Below are 20,867 nucleotides of genomic sequence, written 5' to 3'. Positions count from 1 at the left end.
CCCTCCTTCGGCCAGGCGCTGAAGAGAATGTTAACAGTTCCCCGTTCACACATGACAAAAAAAAGAGTCCCTGCTATTAAATGCTTAACCCTGTTTCAGACCCCGGGCATCTTAAAGTCTTGCTTGACAAGGTCCCCTTGGTGGTTTGCGAACTGACCGGGTTTAAATAAGCCAAAAATGTGTGGGGTTTCCTTTTCAAAGTTCTCAAAATCGAGGAAAACCCATTTGGGAAGTGTATTGGTTTCACCTTGGTCTTCCTTGAAATGTGCAAGGGATTTGTGTGTGTGTATGTGGGAGGGAGGGAGGGAGAGAGAGAGAGAGAGAGAGAGAGAGGAAGAGGGAGGGGGAGAGAGAGAGAGAGAGAAGGCAAGGAGATGCTATTTTACTTTTCTTTTTTTTTTTAAATTAAAAGTTTTTACAAATGCTATTTTCCTTGAAGAGATGGTGGAACTCCTGCTGGTTGAGAAGTAGCCATCAGATGCCGATATTTTATTTTATTTTACTTTATTTATTTATTTTATTGCAATTTATAATGCCGCCCTTCTCCTGAAGGACTCAGGGCGGCTTACAAGATAAAAATTCAACGATATGAATTAAATATAAATTAAGATCCAATTAAAATTAATTAAAATTATTACCATGTAAAAACCCCTTTAGCCTTATTTATTTATTTATTTATTTTTCATATTTCTATGCCGCCCACTCTCCGAGGACTCTGGGCGGCTTACACCAAAGACAGTATACTAAATAGCATATTGCCCCCAGCAATCTGGGTCCTCATTTTACCCACCTCGGAAGGATGGAAGGCTGAGTCAACCTTGAGCCTGGTGAGATTTGATCTGCTGATCTGCTGAACTAGCAGTCAGCTGAAGTAGCTGCAGTACTGCACTCTAACCACTGCGCCACCTCGGCTCTTGGTCTCAAGGTCTACCCATTCTCCAATGGTGGAAAAGGGGTATCAAACCATCAACTGCTACTTAAAATATTCTTCATCCCCAGTTACCATCCTGGGGGAAGATAACACTTCCTTTTAAAACCATGTTGAAGGAGGGATTCTCAACCAGCGCCAGGAGTTAAAGTAGAAGACGTTGTTGAAGATGTATAAGCAACATTACTCAAAACAACAAGAGGAAAAAATATATCATATGTCCACACTAGACAGAGCCGACCAGATAAAGGCTCAGATAAGACACCTTCCTAATTCACTGGAGCATAAGAAGGGGAGGAGAGACACTGCAACGAGACTTGCAAATATCCAGTTATTACAAGCCACTCTCATTCAAAGTAGCTTTTAGTCTTCCTGTGGAGCTTCTGTGAATTCTTAGTCTGGTCTTACTTATTGGGACCGACAATAATTTTGCAAGTCTGATTGCAAATGGGAGGTGTGGACAAGGCTACGGCTTTTTCCATTGTTACATCTGGTGGTCCAGGCAGGACCACCGGAGAGGCCAAATAAAGCAGCGGTTATCAAAGACCTCTGAAATATAGGAGAGGAGAGAGCTGTGGAGAAGACCTTGGTCCAGAAGGATAAATAATTCAAGTTCTAGGTGAAATAAAGCCAGGCTGTTCCCTTGAAGCAATGAGAACAACGCTGAAGCGTAGATATTTCCAACTTGTAAGGCAAAATCCCAAGAGCCGTTGGAGAAGACTGCTGATGCTTGGCAGAATTTAAAGACAATTGGAAAAGAGGCCCATAGAAGACAAAGTTGTCTAAACACTTGCAAGGATGAACAGAAAATCTGGGCAAAATGAGGGCCCTCCAAGGTCATAAAATTCAGAAGCAAATGAAGAAGGGCTACACTATAGGATGCAAGAGTGCAAACATCCAGATGGCCTCTCGATGGCAGCGAAGAGCGACGGAATGTTCTAACTTTCTCTGGGGATCGCGTGGGCTTTCACAGGCCAGGTCTTGTCATTCCACGAGCGCTCAAGACTTGAACCAATTACCTACCTACAGTTTTGTCTCCTCTGCTGATTCTCCCGATGCACTTTTGGAGTTGGTCATATATAACATAGTCCGACATTTTAACTCACCCAAACTGACCTCCAAAACCAAACAGAATTGGTAGATACTGGAATTAAAAACTAGAGCTATGCCTTGGCTGTTGATAAGATTTGTCTAAGATTTGTCTATCTACCTATCTACCTTTCATCCATCCATCATCTACCTTCCTATCATCTATCTCTACCTGCCTACCTTCTATCATCCATCATCTATCTAACTTCTAATTCTAATCTATCTACCAACATCCATCTACCTATCATCTACAGTACCTACCTTCTATCGATCTAATTCTAATCTATCCATCCATCTTCTATCATCCATCTACCTATCATCTACCTATCTTCTATCGATCTAATTCTATCTATCCTCTATCATCTACCTATCAACTACCTACCTACCTTCTATTGATCTAATTCTAATCCATCCATCATCCATCTATCTACATACCTACCTACCTTCTATTGATCTAATTCTAATCTAATTCTAATTCTATTTATGTATGTCTCTATGTCTCTAATTCTAATTCTATCATTCTATATCTAATTCCTACCTACCTATCTAATCTATCTAATCTATCTCCCATCTTATCTATCTATCCCTATTTCTTTCTTTCTTTTTATCTATCATCTTATCTTCTATCATCTATCTATCATCTATCATCTATCTTCTATCTATCTATCTATCCCTATTTCTTTCTTTTTCTTTCTATCTAATCTATCTCTATCTCTATCTCTATCTCTATCTCTATTTCTATCTATCTATCTATCTATCTATCTATCTATCTATCTATCTATCTATCTATCTATCAGAGCAGAGAAACCCAGCTTCTCATCTTTTCTTAGGCCTGGAAGACAGCCGGGTCACATTGGGACAGTCATTCCGTGACTAGATAAGTCAGAAAACATTTCTCTGCCAAGCCGTGAGAGATAACAGTCCATAACCTTCAATTAGAAAACCTTCATCTTGTGTAGATAAGATTCGTAGGAATGTTTACAAATATCGTGAACGAAAACAATGGAAACCTGGTACGTATTGCAGCCGAGAGAAGCACACAGATGTATTCCTGAAATGGCTACAGGTAGTCCTCGACTTACAACCCATTTGTTGTTTAGTGACCAGTTGACGTTACAACAGCCCTGGAAAAAAAAAGACCGTTTCCCCCCCCCACACTCACAACTTTTTCAGCATCCCCATGGTCACGTGATCAAAATTTGGGCATTCGACAACTGGCATGTTATTTATGATGGGTTGCAGCATCCCGGGGGTGGGGAGGTCTGCTGATCACTATTTGTAACTTTCCCAGCTGGCTTCCGACAAGCAAAATCAAAGGGGGAAGGCAGATTAATTTAATGATGTGATTCGCTTAACTGTTTTTGTTTTTTTTTAATTTGATTTATATGCCGCCCTTCTCCGGAGACTCAGGGTGGCTTACAATGCGTTAAGCAATTGTAAGTGTTGGCAAAAATGGGTCATAAAATGAGCCACAACTCATTTAGCATCTTCCTTAGCAACATAAATTTGGGGCTCCGCTGCGGCCGTAAGTCGAGGACTACCCGCAGTAGAGCCCTAACAACCCTTATGCAAAGGCGAGATCGAGCCTCCTTCTCCATCCAACGTAGTACGCAGCCGAAGAAACAGTAGATTGTGATTTGCATTTATTAGAGGATTCCAATTTCATTGCTACTATTATACAAGATATGCACTGGCTCCAGTCAAATCTTTCCCCATATTCCAGCCGCTCAGTTTATCTCCCCCGCCCCATCCGCCCCCAATAAAGCGACCAACCGAAATAACGTTAAGATTTTATACTGGCACGTAGAAATGATATCTTTTGTGAAAACATTCTTTGAATAATTAAAACCGTACTTATAACCATTCAAGTAAGGTAGCCAGGGTGGAAGGGGAAAGGGGCAGGGGAGAGGGGGATTAAAACAAATCTTGATCTGTTCAGTCTCTTAAATAAACCAGACTCGAGGGAGATTCAAGTTCTTTTTTTTTTTCTTTTCTTTCTTTTCCCCCCTCCGTTTTTCTCGGCAGAGTTCGTTTGCATCCCTGTACAGAAACCGCCTCCCTTGCACTGCAAATAATAATAATAATAATAATATCAATAAATTTTTTTTAAAAAATATACAGTGGGCCGAAGGAAATTAAAACAGCAACGAGAAAGTGAGTTTGGGTTGGACGTTCGCTTTCCAAAAGGAGAAGAGGGGAAAAAAAATAATAATTGTCCCGTTGGGTCGAAACTAAAACATGCCTCTTTTGTTTGCAGTAAGGCCTGGAGGAGATGGATTTGTTTGTCTGAATTGGTTGGTTGTTTTTGTTTTTTTTTAATAAAAACAGACTGTGTGCAGAAAAGTCCTCCCACTTTTCTCTTCAAATTCTTGTAATAGCTCATCTATTTCGTTTTCCATGTCTTCCGTGTGCTGTATCTGCAGAGAGGAGGGTGGGGGAAAAAAACACACATTTAATTGCTTTAAACTGGAAAATAAATGTTTTGTTCAACTTTCCGCTCCAAAATATACACAGATAGTAATTTCCCCCTTTTTTGCTACAATAAAGGTTCTGATTCAACAACAAATCGTAAAATACCAGAGGGGCACACAACCCAGTCATATGCTTTTTCCCAATTCTCTCCCCCACCCCTGGAGAAATAATTACTATTCTTAATCATTCTTGATCGTAACTGTATGGTTGTCCAGAAGACCTTCCCCCTTCACATGTGAGCCCAGAAATCTTAGGACCGAGACAATTTTTCCTTTTTCTTTGGTCCTCAAAGTTATCTGAATCCTCTATTTTTAGTGTCTCTCCTTGAGGACTAGCAAGTTGCTTTAAAAAATTAAATAAATCTCAGCCAAATATCGCTAAGCAAAAAAATACACCCTTCTGTGCTGACACTGTCCCACTTCACAAATGATTGAAACCGTCTCTCCCTTTGCTCTATTTCTTTCTTTCTTTCTTTCTTTCTTTCTTTCTTTCTTTCTTTCTTTCTTTCTTTCTTTCTTTCTCTCTCTCTCCTTCCTTCCTTCCTTCCTCCCTCTCTCTCCCTCCCTCCCTCCCTGCCTCTCTCTCTCTCTCTCTCTCTCTCTCTCTCTCTCTCTTCTGGATAATTCATTCAGATATTATTGGAGTGGGGGCAGTGGTGGGATTCAAATAATTTAACAACCGGTTCTCTGCCCAATGTCATTCACATTGATGGGTGCTTCGCCTTAGCTGTTACAATGTAATAAGGGTTAATCAGAGAGGCAGTTTCTGTAAGCAGGGCAATAAAGATTAGGCTAGAAACACCACCAGAATGTTTCCTTCCTTACAGGATTAGCCCTGTAAAGTGGGAAAAAACAAAATACGATTTCTTCCAACAACCGGTTCTCTGAACTGCTTAGAAAGTTAACAACCGGTTCTCCTGGATAGGTGCGAACTGGCTGAATCCCACCACTGAGTGTGTGTGTGTGGGGGGGAGAGTTTATTTGTATGTTTGTTTTTTTAAAGTATGAATGGTGTTTTGGGACTAGAGATCAGTCCCCCAAGTTTCCTTCCATACGCTGCCCCACTTAAAATACAGCTGGTGCTGTGTGCACCTGTTGCTGGAAAAATAACCGTTGGTGGAAGGCACTGGATGAAGGGGATGGGAGATGTAGTCCAATATATATATTGCGAGAGGGTTAGGCTAGCAGGGTGCGGGATCAGAAACCAGCAGAAGAATTTCAGCAACGTTTCAGCAGTGTTTAGACTTACACATTGGCACAGCTCGCAGATAAGGAAGGCGCCCAGAGTTGCCTCTTCATGATTATCTTGAATGTCCACATTTATTACGTGTACAGGCTGACATGTTTCCTGTTCTCTAGAATTTAAATCTAAGAAGACAGGAAAAATAAAAGGTTAAGAAAACGAAAAAACAAAAAACAAAACAAAGACAAAACCCTTTTCTGTTTTACAGTAAAACAAAGAAGGAAAGCCAAATTTAGGTATGTGCTTGCGCCCCGCCTCCTCTCCCCCAGGATTTGAATTCTGACCCCAACTAATGAAAATAACCCCAAATCTGCAAATTTTATACAAGCCTGGTTTGAATACTTTAAGGAGGTCGGGCAAAGAGAGACGGATACATAGCAAAGCAAAAGGCAAAACATCCCATTTTGTTTCTGAGAGATCCACTTAATTAATCAATCTATCAATCTATTAATTTATCTATCTGGAACATCATGAGAGTTAGAGGGTAGAATTCAATCCCCCAGCCCCCCAAGCTTCCTTCTGTACACTGCCCACTTAATTAGTAGAACTAATTCTACTTTATTGTAAGATTACGCTAACGGAATCTTGCCAATCTGAAAGCCCACCTCCCCTGCCACCCTTTATAGTCGAAGAAACTAGAGAGGGTTCCTTCTGAGATGTTTTCCACACCCCATTTTTTTCTGTGGGCTCAGCTGCCTCTTATCCAACTCTTCCTTGGCTGTCTCTTCCCTGTCACCCAAGGTCATTTGTACAGCGCATTATAAAGACCCCAGGCCCTTGAACCTCCCCAAGGCCAGTGGGTCTAACATCCAAACCAGTGGTGAAATCCAAATTTTTTTACTATCGGCTCTGTGGGCATGGCTTGGTGGGTGTGTATGGCTTGGTGGGCATGGCAGGGGAAGGATACTACAAAATCCCCATTCCCTCCCCATCTCTGGGGCCAGCCAGAGGTGGTATTTGCCGGTTCTCCGAACTGCTCAAAAGTTCTGCTACGGGTTCTGCAGAACCTGCTGGATTTCACCCAATCTAACCCACCCGCTCTTGAACCTTCCCCCAAGGGCAGGCCTTACCTTCTATCACTTGATCATAAACTCTTTCTTCGCACGTTAAGATCAAATCGAAGACGTCTTTGCAATTCTGGAATCTTTCCGGACGGGGTTTGATCCGTTTGTTTCGGTCCAACATGTGCAAAATCCCGTTCTGTGTATAGCTGAAGTGATGGGAGTTAAGGAACTCAAAAAAATGGAACGGAACTGATTTTTGTCACTGCGAACAGGACTCGGCTGGGGATCAGGGACCCAGAAGGGGAGGGGAAAAATAAAACTTTAAACGGACTTCAAAAACAGGGAGCCTGTTGCCCATAAAAAAAAAAAACCCAAACCTTCCCAAGCCTCAATATCATTTTAGAAATACAGGCCAGACTTTTAACCTTCTCAGCAAGTTAGAAAACTGGCATATGTCTGGTTGGATGGAAACCCCAGGCTATAAATCAAATAAATAACAAGCAGGAAAATAACAATTTCCCATAGAGTTTCATTGATTAGATGACCATGTTGTTAAAACTGGGATAATTTGCAATTATCTATGTTAAAAAGCTTTAATATTAATATTTAGGTATTTTTATCTCAAGGCAGAAACCTTTCTATTGGTGAATAAGCCTGGCTGGGATAATGGGATAACAGGTTTCTTTGCTTCATCCATCCATCCATCCATCCATCCATTTATTCAAAAACACATTATTGTTATTGCTTATTCCTTCATGGCCCAAGGAAAGCAATATTTAAATGAAAACGAAAATTATTGGATGACAGCACCTCAATTCTAGCCTTTTTGGTTTCGCAAAGCTACAGATCTGCTAATTGTAAAATGGAGGTGGCATTTTTTTCAACCTGGTATGATTTTATTCTTTATTGCCCTTTTATTCTGCCGGACATTCTCTGGGTCACCCACCGATTCTTTGGTTTGAAGCTTGTTTGATGTTCCCAAACACCCTGAGATCTGATTTTTCTAGGAATGACTGCGAAATAGGTGTGTAGAAGATCAGGCTGAAAAGCAACTCGGTTTTTTTGTCAGTTTTCATGCCAATTCTAGCACGACTAAAGATGCAATGGAATAAACTCAAAAAGATCCTATGTGGGGATCTTGGCCAGCCTGGGTCAAGGAACATCTACAGCCCCAAATAGCAAAACCACATTTCTGCTACAACCCAGAGACTGATTAGGCAAAGGCCACAATGACAGATAATTATGGACTGTAGATACTTATGGAGACCATTTGAAGACTCAACACCAGCCCAACGTCTTCCCGCAGCTGTTGACAATGTCAGCCCTGATCTAACAACCTTGATTGAAGCTGGAAACCATTCCGCATTTCTTGAGTACTATTCTATAATGCCTTTCTTACTTGCGTTGAACAACCCACATTTGTTGAGGGAGAGTGTTTAGCAGCCATGTATGGTTCTTTGTGCTCCAGTGTTTGGTTGAGCTTACCTACTCTGCTAAATTATAGTTTATTGACTTGATCTCAAGCTTTGCCAACACACTTGGTCTATTGAGCAAGGTTTACAAACTGTGAAGACTGGGGACGTGCTATAAACAAACCCCAAATGGACCAGATAAGATCTGAGAGCAGAAGCAAGTGACTTCCACCAACTCAAGAGCAGCCCCAGCTTGGCGTGGTCTTTGAAAGGCTGCTTGTCCCATTAGGCCATTTTGAGAGGTGAAATAATCCAATCAATTTGCAAGAGTAATTCCAAGAGGAAAGGAGCACATTTCATGCAGAGATGGGAAATAATGTGGATTATTCATTCCAGGACTTGCTTGGCCAAGAAACTAAGGTACGTGTCGATGTCTACCTATCTCACAGTAGAAAGTTCCACATCTTGTAGTTTGAAGGACTGCGGTTACTAAATAAATGTCTCAATTGTACTACCGCCGTGACCGTCTCCTCTCAATAATACGCTAGTATGATATGTTACAGAAACAGTTTATTTTTTCTTTCATCCTCATAACATCTCTGCAGGGGATCAAGAGATGGTAACTGCATTAGAACAACTGAATGAAATTCAGGCAGCCATGAGGTCTTCATACAAGCTCACTTGGAAAAAGTGGGCTAGGAACGTCAAACAAGCAACTAAAGAGCTGGGGAATGTGCCGGAACAAAAGAAGAGTTGAGGAAAATCGACCTAGCGAGGGACAAGAGTTGGAGAAATGGACAACTGCAGACAAAACAAGTCGTTTCTCTCAAAATACTTGGAAGGTTGGCCGTCCAATGACGCTCAACGGGTCACGTAACTTGTTCGCAGGGCATGTTTCTGTACGAAAGAGCTTGTAGAAGAGGTGCGATGGGGGCCATCTCAGCTTTCCAGCACAGAGGATGAAAGACTATCGATAGTTGCTAGTCAAGATGGTTAAGATAACAATTTCCTGGTTTCTCCAAAACCAGAAATGCTAGATCCTCCTGGTTGCTGAGAAACAGGATAGGTCTTCAGACAAGAACTGGGAGTAGTAAGTCCTGGGTCAGATCGGATTCCCACAACCGTCCGACCCCTTATATTGCTGGACTAAGGCCTCTTCATGAGAACCTGCGCATCATTTGCTTGCTACATGAGACGTGTCTGAGTAAGACAAGAAGGGCATCCCTAGGCTCTCATTGTGCCAAAAGCACAAATTCCCAGTAGCTATAGAGGGAATTTTTAGAAAATTAATCTGACTTCCTTATTCCCTAAGGAACTGCAGACGTCGCTGCTCTGACAACAAAATCTTATAAATGTTTTATACATGCGGTGTCCCAGAGGCCAGGTTCAGAGGATGGCATCAAGAGAGAGTTGCTTGAAGGCCCAATTTGCGGAATAAACCCCAAATGGCTAGCTAGCTTCACAAGGCACGTTAAGCCACAACGCTCGGTTTAGCCTTCGCATTCGCTGGGTTTACGAAACGTATTAAGTCAAAATACCAAACAAACTAGCATCTGGCGTTGCGGATCCAACCAGGGCTTTGCGGGTGTCTAAAGAAAGTGGCTCTCGCGTTCAACTTTCTCCACATCTACAGCAAACGTTGAAATCCGAGGCTACGATCTCTCTTGCTTGTGCTTTCGTACGTCCATCTCTGGAGGGGAACTAAAGCAACAGGGAGCTTCTACCTTCATCGTTGGTGGCTCAAAGGAGGGACTTTACAAGCCAGGCAGACAGGAGATGGTTGGAGAAATCTGAATCCCCTTCTTCCACAAGTGTCCTCTCTTCTACTTTGGACCTCCCATCCACTTTTCTTCTGCTGCCCTCGCTTTCTTCCTTTTTCAAAGAGGAAGCAACGCTTTGAATCTGTCCCACCTTTTGAGGTGGGCTCCAAGCTTACCTTTGGTTGATCTTGTGCTCTCGACCGCAGATCGAAACAACCTGGCAGCATCAACCCTCTCAAGTCGTTTCTCTTCAGTTCCAGGGACGGAGAGGATGAAAATTGGGTCATTTCTCAAAACGATTAAACATTCATTTCTCAACCAGAAATAAACGGGATCGAGTTGATCACATCAACCTGCTTAAAATGGTGAATAACTGCCCCCTCGCACCAGAGATAGATTTGGTCCAGAACCTCCAGTTCTTAAACTGATTATATTTATTAAATTTATATAGCCAAGCAATCTTGGGTGGCAAACAAGATCGAAGAATGCCACGACATTCAAAGAAAACGATGAGGAAATAAAACACACCACACTGGAGCAAGACACCAAACGTCCAACAATTATCTCACAAACTGATCTCGCTGCCCATCCCTATCCTCAAAGCTGCTAGGTGGATCTAAGTGGGGATCCTGCCATGTGGTGCAGAACCTATGGGGAGGTGGAAACATCCCGTAACAGCCCCCTAAAAACTCACTCCTAAAGAGGAATCCTTGCAGCTACCGACGGAAAGCATTTCTGCAATTGAAGGAAGATGTTGAGTTCCAACATCTGGTAAGACTTCTGTCTCTGAAAAGTCTCCAAGCAAAACAGGAACGGGAGGGGTACTGCTGTAAATCCTCTCCACCCCGTCCCAACCGCCAGTTTTCCCTGTTGGTGATTAACACGACCTAGCTGATGTCGTGGATCCAACAATTGTTTGCGGGACAGAGGTGGTATTCAGCTGGTTCACCTGAACTGGTAGCGGCAATCGTGGGTGGCCCAACCCACCTGCCCTGGCTCTATGCCATCCTATTTAGGCATGTCATGCGTGGAAGGCCGGGCGCATGAGTGCAGCACGCGCACACACATTTGCGAACCAGTAGGGAAAGTAAGTGAATATCACTCCTGTTACAGGAGGAGAATTCCACGGCAAACAAGGAAGATGCCACAAAGAGGAAGAGCGGGCAAGGAGACACGAGCGTCACCCCTGTATGCCAAAAAAAGAAAGGAGCTGAAGAAAGCCTGCTCTTCCTACGAGATGCCAAAGGCCCACGTGGGAAATACGTGCCAACCAACTCGGCGTGGGAGAATCCCACTAGATAAAATGAACCGAAGAGAGAAGCGAGACGGATGTCACCATGTAAGATGGGAGGACACAAAAGCTGTTAACTCCGGTGCTTTCACACAGCGCACCTGAGAGGGAGGCGTCACGTTAGAAAGGGGAAGCACCTTCCAAGGTCAGACAATATCAAAGTCTAATAGAGAAGGAGAAATGCAATCGTTTCCCCTCCGAAAGCGAAGATCAAGATTTTGAGGGGAAATCCAAACGAATGCTATCATGGATATTTCAACAGTTAAAAAAGATTAGAGCAAACCTAACATCTAACCTAAAATATGGAAATCCTTCTGAGTCATGCTTTGTCCCTTTTTTTGTTTTTTTTTAAAAAATGACACTCAATGCTAACTACTGAAGAGATGAGCCACCAGGTGCTCTGGACCTCAACCTTCCATCAGCTCCAGCCAGGCTTAACCATGGCAAAGCACCCCAAAGAACAGTGGTTCAAAAATATCCCCGAGGACAAGCTCAAAGGTGCTTTTTCAAAAAGGCAACCAGACTTCCTTTTGGTATTTCCCTGAAGAACGTTTCGCTTCTCGTCTCAAGAAGCTTCGTGAGTTCAGAACCATTGAAGCTTCTTGGGACGAGAAAGGGAAACGTCTTCAAGAAAAAACAAAGGCAGTCCGGCTGCCTTTTGGGGGAAAAAAAAAAACTTGGAGATAACCATGACCTGGATCAGAGATAGTATTCAGCCAGTTCAGGCCGGTTCGAACGAACCGGTAGCGTCCCGGCTCTATGATGTCCTATTTAGGCACGTTTTTGAGGCTGGGTATATGTGTGCAAGTGAAGCGAGCACGCATGCGCACTCACATTTGCAAACTGGTAGGGAAAGCAAGTGAATACCACCCGTGGCCTGGATGACCAAGGATCTCCATACATGTGCATTAACGTGTAGGTTGCCAAGTCTCAGAAGATGGCGATGAGTATCACCTCCATAGATTTGAAGGACTATCACAAATGATGGAGAGGGACGGGGAGAAAATGTGTTAGGTCCTCTTGTTAGGACCTACAGGAACAAGGTCAAGCTGCAAGGAGGAGGAGGAGGAACGAGATAAAACACTTGGAAGAATTTATCAACATTTTAGCAAGGACTCCACGAGAGTCGCTTGCCAAAATTGGAACGGAGCCTGCGGAAATTTGCTTTAATATCAAGTCTCCTCCCTAACGTCTTATTTTGCTTGTCCTGATCAACTCCTTATGGACTGGCACTCATTGTGGTTGGCCCTTTCTCAACCTGCCAGATGGAAACTCCAAGCTGCCTCTCCAATCACTGCTTTTTCTATTTATTTTTTGTTTTTTCCCGCTCTCACGCAGGTTCTCCTACATTTCAAATCCTTTTTGCCGGCAGGGGCAATTGGCCATCCCAGTTTTCTCCTTTCAGGAAAACTAAACGTCGAGACGAGATTTTTCTCAAGGAAAACCTGTGGATTTCGCAGGCTTCAGAAAGGCCGCGAGAGGATGAATCGTTCCCCCCCCCCAAAAAACAAGATCCCTTCCCCCACCCATCCACCCAATCCTTTCATGTGAATTTGAGACAACCTATAACTAGAACTGCGGTGCCCCTTCGGAGGTGAACTTGGCGTCGGCTGAGCCTGATGGGATTTGAAGTCCGACAGATCAGAAAGAAAAGGGTCTGTCGAGAAAAAGGAGAGGGGGGACACGTTTTAAGTGTTTTTGACTGGCGAAAGCAGGGCAAGGAAGGATGGCAGGATGAAAAGGCCCAGATCAACACGTCGTGGCTGAGTTTTGCCTGCCCAGAATCCATCATGGGAAAAGCCATTTAAGTCAGGAAGACAGAAGAAAAACAAAATGTGGTTTGATTCTCGAGAGTTTTCGCCATTATTTTTCTTTTCTTTGGTTCAAACCACGTGCGTTCTGAAATAGACGGAAACAAAGGCCTTACCAATATGGTGGGTGAGCTGGCCTAAGCTTTTCTTCCGGATATATTAACTTTTTTTAAAAAAACAAAAACAAAAACTGACCATGCCTCTTTGTTTCCCTTGGAGAAAGGCGTCGCCAATCCCTTCTCGGCTACCGAGTTTTGGGCAAAAGCCAGGGAATTTGCCCCCAAGGCTAAGCTTCTCTGTACTGCAATTATACCAAAATGTGTACTTGAATCAATCCCCATTCTTTTTCTCTTGACGATAAGCCCACCCGCGTGGGAGGCCGTTTTCTCGCTCTCCTCCACTTCTGGTTAATAAGGAGGGAATAAAAATCAAGGTTGAAAAACTGCTCCTCCATTAAGGCCCAGAGTCCTAATTTCAAAGCAATTAGCAAACCATGAATCCAGGCGGATTCCATCTCTTCTGGGTTGCAACTATTGCAAACGGTGGCACCGCCAGATGCCTTCTCCGTTATCAAGGTAGCAACAATTAAAAAGTCTGTTTATGTTCCCAGGGCTTTTTCAATCTAACTTTTCATCCCTTTCTTTAAACAAAAGAGTGGTTTTAGCCTTAATCGCTCTTAGTGGTTTGTCTTTGCCCAAGGCTGGCTCGGCTACTTCTTAAATCTCCCATGTTTTGCACGATCCGCTAATTTACAGACAGTCCTCGATTTAACGACGATTCGTTTAGCGACCGCTTGAGGTTATTGGCTGCTTTAAAAAAGCGATTTGCGATCGATCCTCAAAAACAATAGTTGCGGGGTCCCGTCCCCACCCACCCCGGTCACGTTATTGCGATTTGGGTGCTTGGCAAATGGCACAGTTTTTTTTTTTTTTATGGCCGTTGCAGCATCCCGGGGGACGGGTGCATGTCAGGTGTTTGCGCAACTGGCTGCCTTCCCAACTAGTTTCTGACAAGAAAAAGTCACCAGGAGAAGTTGGGATTTCCTTAATGGCCGCCGCCGCAAAAAAAGGTAAAAGTTGGGTCCGGTCCCTTAACAGCTGCATCGCTTAGCAGTGGAAGTTAAGTCCCAAACCGTGGCGGTAAGTCAAGGACTTCCTGTAAAATATAAAGAGCGGGATTCACACAAGCTACACTAAAGCATCATGGTTGGTTCTGGAATTGAGGCCTAAACCCAACTACTGGAATGCACTTCCCTTTGGGACAAACAGCGTGAAGAACTAGGCTTCACATGAGCTCGACTTCAATTTCATTACTAAGGTGTCTGCAGGGCAGCCGGTGGAAGGCGGCTGGTGGGAAAAAAACTGCAGCCAGTGGAAGGCGGCTGGTGGGAAAAAAATTGTCACCGCAACGGATGGACTGTCAAGGTGGAACCATGATGCCAAGATCTCCAGAAGTTGTGGGTGCTCCCAACACTGGAGGTTTTTAAGAAGAGATTGGACAACCGTCTGTCTGAGATGGTATAGGGCAGTGATGGCAAACCTTTTCAACACCGAGTGCCCAAACCAGAATGTGCGCGCACCGGAGCGCCGGAAACCCAAACACCAGCTGGCCGGCACGCTTCGGGTTTCCAGCACATGCATGCATGCCGGTCAGCTGATCTTCACAAACCTGAAGACCAGCTGGCTGGTGCTCACATGCCTGTTTTTTGGGCGTTTTTTGGCCCCTTTTCCGGGACTCTAGCACTTGCAAACCAGCTGACCGGCGCGCATGCACCCCGGAAACCAGAAAAGCAGCTGGCGACGGCATGCATGCCATAGGTTCGTCATCACCGGTATAGGGTTTCCTGCCTGAGCAGGGGGTTGGACTAGAAGACCTCCGAGGTCCCTTCCAACTCGTTATTCTGTTCTATCTTCGAAGTATCGAGTACCTCGCTACTTAAAAGCGCATTTCGCCTGGCTCAGGGTTAACCTCTAGTCTCAAAAACCCCTGACATCGATTTGTCCATTGATAATGGCAACTGAAACTCAAAAGCAGCGCCGAGATCTTTCTCCATTAAGGCTCAACCTGGCTGGGACAATGCCCGACATCTTCACCGTGCATAGCAAGGTCCTTTGTCCTGAGGTTCACGGAACAAGAACTTGGCTCTTCTCCCAGGCCAGACTGTAGACCAGTGATGGCTAACCTTTTTGCCGTTGCGTGCCAAAAGCGGGGGGGGAGCACAGGTGAGTCACGCACACGCGGGCACTCCCATTCTATATGCCCCGCCCCCATGCATGCGCGCACGACCCCCCGCTGAGCTCCCCCCACTTTTGGCACATGATAGCATGGTAGGCCTGTTTTTTGCTCTTCCCAGGCTCCAGAGCCTTTCTAGGAGCCTGGGGAGGGCAAAATCGGCCTTCCCCACCCCCACTGGTGGCCGGAAACAACCTGTTTCCCTATTTCCGGGGTGCCCAGAAGGCCCGAAAATCAGCTGGCCGGCATGCACACGTGTGCCGCAGCTGAGCTCACGTGCCCACTGATATGGCTCCGGGTGCCACCTGTGACACACGTGCCATGTGTCCGCCATCACGGCTGTAGACTGATCTAGGCTGGGAGCACACCCCAAACCTTCCACCCTTCTAGAAACTCAACCCAGTAACTGTCCATGCTAAGCTTGGGACGATTGGAAGGGAAGAAGAGATGCAGTGCCTCTCTCTAAGTCTACTGCACAAATCCAGGGATTAAATGAGGTCTCCTGCTTGTGTAATTATGGCTGTGGGGAATGATTAATAAAAGGATGGACTGTTCTGGAAAACCTGTCCTGGAAATACCCTTTCCACACCTGCGTAGGGAAGCACAAGTGTTCTCCAACACTGGATGAGATCAGGGGCAAGATCAACTCCTCCACCAAGCAGGAAGAGGTGGACATGTTGGCTTTCAGATTTTGAACCCCAGCCGATGGGAGTTGTCATCCAAGAATTAGAGCCATGACATGCCTGTGCCAGTTAAAAGGGATCTGTCAATTCCCAGCAAAAAAAAAACAAACCAAAAAACTATTATGTCTCCTGACCTAAATAAAATTATTTTAAAAGCTATCTTTGATGATTAAAGCTAATTTTAATTTTTGGATATATATTCAGGTTTGCTCTGCTTAGCAATTTTCTTTTTTGCAAAATATGCCACATCTGCAGGCCTCTCTTCAGCCCAGCCGTGCAAGATATATTTCTGGGTTGAATTGGCAAATCTCAAAATTTAGGAATTTTGTCTCCTTTTTTTTCCCTGGCGGTTTTTAAAAGTGGCTGGTTTTACATCCCGGTGAATGTAAACACCAAGGGCTTCTTTAAGTCAATTTTACCACAGGGCAAAATTTTGTGGGCTGGGTGGGTTGAGGAAAAGATTGGAGAAACGGCAAACACAATCTCAAGAGGAAGATTTTTCCATTCTTCTTGAGGCTTAAAATCAGAATGGCTGAAGTTGCAGATCTAGGGGAAAATATCAGGGAATCTCTTAAAATCAGAATTTAAAACTCGTTTCGAAGAGGGAGTTCCTGAACCCCAATGGTTACTTTTTGCAGTGCCAATTTGGATCCTGGGCTGGGGATCCCAAATGGGAAAATAATAAACTTGCAAATGTCTTAATGAAGGGAGCGGCCTCCATCCTCATTTGAGATCTCAAAAAAGCCATTTGTGTTGCTCTTGTTATGTACACATTTAAAGTTTGTGTGATATGAGGGAGCAGAGGTCTGTTTTTTTAAAATTAATGTTGCAATCACCGATCAGAAGTCAAATATGGGCTCGCTCTACCTCATAATCTCCCTTGCAACTTTCCTCCGTTGACTGCTATCCCGCCATAGAAACAGATTTGTGTGAAAGGTTGGCCAAAGGAGTTTTGTCAAATGCCAGGGAAATCAGGAGATTCAGGCAGGGCTACAAGAATCTGAACTAACAGTTTGAACAAAATTAGTGGGAGCCAAGGAAGGAATTTAGATTTCTTGTGGGAGCGCAGGGACTCGAGACTGATGATGCCTTTCATTCCTCCCTCCCTCGGGCTCAGCCTGGTGATCTCCTACAAGTTTTCTACGCTCCCTATTTCTTCCCTAAAACATGTTCGCCTCTCTCAATACTTCACGCTTGAATTTTACCCCACTACTCTTTTCTTTTAAAGAAAGTGACATGTTTTGGAGCCGTTTGGGAATTAAAAAGACTCCCCCAATCAACTCACTTTACGGATGAGTCATCTAAGGGGTCAACTTCTCCAGCAAACTTAAAAGAAGGGCTCCATCGTAACCTTGCCTTCCAAGGTCCTCTTAAGAGAAGTTAATTCCTGAGGACTACCGATGGTCAGGGCAGTCTTCTCTAAAATCCAGAACTTCCGTCAACCCAGAGGGCCTTCCTAGAGAAGGGAAATGGAAGGGTTGCTTGGTGCTGGTGGTTTCCAGGGGTTGGTGGGTGATGGGGGAAATATACGTTTTGCCATTCTAAGCAGCTTTTTTTTTTTTTTACCTTACTGTCTCAGGTGGTCCTGGCCGTGGTGCTTCCTGTCTGGGTAGCCTGGGCGATTTCTTGGTTGACCATGCGGACTGGAAGGGGGAAGCAGGGAAAGAAGCCAAACCCTCACCATAAGTTATCCACCATGGCCTGGAAGGTTCCCCGTGAGAGTCAAAACAGGGGCCAACACTCCCTTTTACACACGGGGGGAAGGAGGGGTATCACTTCCTCTCCACGGATTAAGAGTCTGCTGCTTCAGCCTTCAAGGTCTGAAGGAAGAGCCACTGTCGGTCTGAAAGCAAGCAGAGAAAGGAAGCAGGCCCAAAGGCCGCCCAACGTCTTCCGTTGGGGGCCTTCTTACTCCAGCAAAGCCCTCCATCGTAAAAGCAGGTTGGCCCAAGATGCAGTCTCCATCCCTATAGGAGATTTTTTTTGGTGGCTGTTCGGATTCAGCCAAGCTCCACACACCTCCCCCCAAACCCCCCCGAGCTTAAAAAAAAGGGGGGTCTCTCCCGCAGCATTTGACCATCAGTGCAGGTGTCTTCTGCAACACCTTAGGACTTGTCCGTATTGGCGCCCCTTCGCTTGAGCTCGGACAGCCTCCTCTAGAGCAGAACTACCCCAAAACCAAAATAAAAAACAACCCCAAGAGAACGGACGGGAGGGGGCGGGGGGGCAAAGGCATTTCTTTTTAATGGTGTTTTGAGTGCTCAGTACAAACAAAATCATTTCACAAGAGTGCCAGCTGTCGGTAGATCGATCCTCAAGAATATCTAAGGTGCTATTTTAAAGGGGCGAGGGAGGAAATGATGGATCTCATCCTATTAAGGCTGCAACCTTCCCCTGGGGGTTGGAGGGGGGGGGAGAGAGAGGAGAGAAAGCATAGCCCCATTATATCCAGGACAATATGGGGCCCTCTAATGCATTCACGTGCTAGTTCTCACTGAGAGGTTAAGTCTGCAGTTTGGAGGCAACAAGGAGTGGGGGGGTCCTCACACCAGGCTTCTTGCCCAAAGCACTTAAGGTGGAAAACAAGGACATTAAGAAAAAAGGGAGTCCTGGCCAGGCTAGATTTACCTTGTGGCTCATTCGGTGGGAGACGGACACATTAAGAGAGGCACGAGGTGTCCATGTCCGCCCCATTGTTGGAAGTTTGATGCCAGTAAGGAAACACACGGTTTACAAGGCCTGGTCATCCAAAGTTTGCTTGAAACAGCTGGCTGACCAGAGAAATTTGGAGCTTATAAACACAGGGAGGAGACGAAGCTTTAGCACTTCCTCCAAAATGCATGTGAGACTATTTGGAATTGGCCACTTTTAGTTAACGCTGGGTCACAGATGCTAAGCTATGGCTTACTTCAATCCTCCTTAGGTGAATTTATATCCAGTTATACCAGGATAGCAATAGCAGTAAGACTTATATACCACTTCACAGTGCTTTAAGCACTCTCTAAGCGGTTTACAGAGTCAGCCTCTTGCCCCCAATAATCTGGGCCCTCATTTTACCGACCTCGGAAGGATGGAAGGCTGAGTCAACCTTGAGCCCGGTGAGATTCGAACTGCCAAATTGCAGGCAGCCGGCAGTCAACAGAAGGAACCTTGCAGTAGTGCACTCTCACCACTGCGCCACCATGGCTGCATTCGTACAACACGCTAGATTCTCAGTGCCCCGTGTGGTGCTTTCCATCTGATTTTTTTTTTTAAATTTAATTTTTCTTTTAATTAGTAAGCCAAGCAGGTTGCAAAAGAAAGCTTCAACCTCACGCACCGCCTGCCGTTCCAAGAATGCTTCTGGGACCTGCAGATACTTTGGAAGCGTGCTTAAGGAAATCTGCTTTGGTTGCCCACCCAGCCTAAAAATATCATAGTAGAAAGTTCCTAGAACTTCTCTCTGCAGTTATTCGCATTCCTGTAAGTGAATGTTTTGAGACTAGCTGGATCTGGTATGGTAGCCCCATGAAGGAATCCCCCAATACACTCATGTACCTAAGCATTAGAGATTCCCCACTAACCCAAAACTATGGTTATCATAGTAGGCGCTGATGGCTTCAAAAAGATCGGAGTCGTATGTCCATGGGGCCGTCTCCATTTGTTTGTCCCCTTGTAGGCATCAGAACAGCCAGGGTAGCAATTTCGGTTTCTGATGGCCTTGTGGGCTTTGGTCAAAAAGATCCCCCTGGGAATCCATCACAGGATCCTCCGACCCCCCATAAAATGATCTGAAACGGCAGGCTTATCAAATTCAGTGAGAAGTAGCAGACAAGCTTGGTCCGGTTGTCATAGGGATCAGGTGCCTCTTGTGCCTCCCCTCCAACGGACTCACGAAGCCAGTCACACAGCAAAGCCATCCCATCCCATCCCAAATGCAACTGCTCTGGGTTTGCCCTACAAGCCCAACCTCTGGGGGAGGTCTGAAGAACGACGTGAACGATGGGAGGTGAAAGCTTTCCGTTGGGAACATTCCCCACCACTAACGCCCAACGAAGCGGTAGGCTCCAAATTCCAGAGGAGCTGCAGGCCGGCTCCTACAGCAGGGACCCCCCCCCCCCCGCAACCTGTGGGCTGCGGCCTATTTGCAAACTGGGTTGTGGGAGTGGTGCAGCCCCACTCGCGCGAGCAGCACCCCAAAAGCTGAGTGGAGCTATAGGTGTGCACCAGCCAGCCACTCATGTGGCCCAGTTCCCCTTTCCTTCCCCCAAAGGCTTCGGGGGGAGCAATCTTGAGCTGCTTCAAAAGCTTCTGGCCTGGAGAAGCCTGAAGGTACCAAGACCGCACCCCCATAAAGGCTTCTCTTTTTGTGAGTGGAGCTGCGCGAGCGTCGGCCCACCACTCGCCTGACCCAGTTCCCCTCTCCCCCCCCCCACATCCCGCCAGCCCCCCAATGCCACAAAGGTTGGGGACCACTTCCCTAGGGAGAAGGCAGCCTTTTTCCTACGTAAACTTTCTTCCGCCCTCGGCCGATGATGATATTTTTTTTTAAAGATCTGAGCTACAAAACAGACACGGATGAAGCTTTCAACCCGGAGCCTGTTTCCAAAGAATATGAAAGTTCTTCTTGGTTTTGAAATGACCCAAGGGACTGAGAATCCCTTCTTCAACCAAGCATCCCATCTAAATGGTTCCAAATGCTTTTTTTTGGGGGGGGGGGTGTTATCTGTTCAGATTCTGGAGAAAAGTTCAAAAAAGGCTAGCTGGAAGTAGCAAATTCCTGTTATTAGTCTGCCCCCCACAACTGGGCTGTCAACCGAAGGCCGAGCTGGATACTAGAATGCAAGATGTCTGCACTGAAGGACAAGAGCTGAAGGGGGCAACCCCAGTCCAGCTGTTCCAGAAGAATGGACCCCAGATCTTCCTTCCAGAACAGCTTAACCCTTACCTGCTACCTTGACTGA

At 45.3% G+C, this 20,867-nt stretch overlaps 1 protein-coding gene across 1 annotated transcript in view; it reads right to left on the bottom strand.

Annotated features, from left to right (window-relative positions):
• Positions 1 to 3,643: 3,643 nt before the first annotated feature.
• The window catches only part of SSU72 (SSU72 homolog, RNA polymerase II CTD phosphatase), a 36,952-nt gene continuing 19,728 nt past the window's right edge, over positions 3,644 to 20,867 (bottom strand). Inside the window, exons 3-5 of the mRNA XM_034434877.3 lie at positions 6,802 to 6,941; positions 5,738 to 5,856; positions 3,644 to 4,434 (exon numbers count right to left, since the gene is read on the bottom strand). Of these exons, the coding sequence (XP_034290768.1) occupies positions 4,333 to 4,434; positions 5,738 to 5,856; positions 6,802 to 6,941 (361 nt within the window). The 3' untranslated portion in view covers positions 3,644 to 4,332. The remainder of the gene's footprint in view (positions 4,435 to 5,737; positions 5,857 to 6,801; positions 6,942 to 20,867) is intronic.

Source organism: Pantherophis guttatus, chromosome 15 (genome assembly GCF_059756535.1).
Source record: "Pantherophis guttatus breed Tessera chromosome 15, ASM5975653v1, whole genome shotgun sequence".
Classification (NCBI taxonomy): domain Eukaryota; kingdom Metazoa; phylum Chordata; class Lepidosauria; order Squamata; family Colubridae; genus Pantherophis; species Pantherophis guttatus.
Note: the sequence above shows the minus strand (reverse complement) of the source record. Positions and strands in the feature narration are given on the sequence as shown.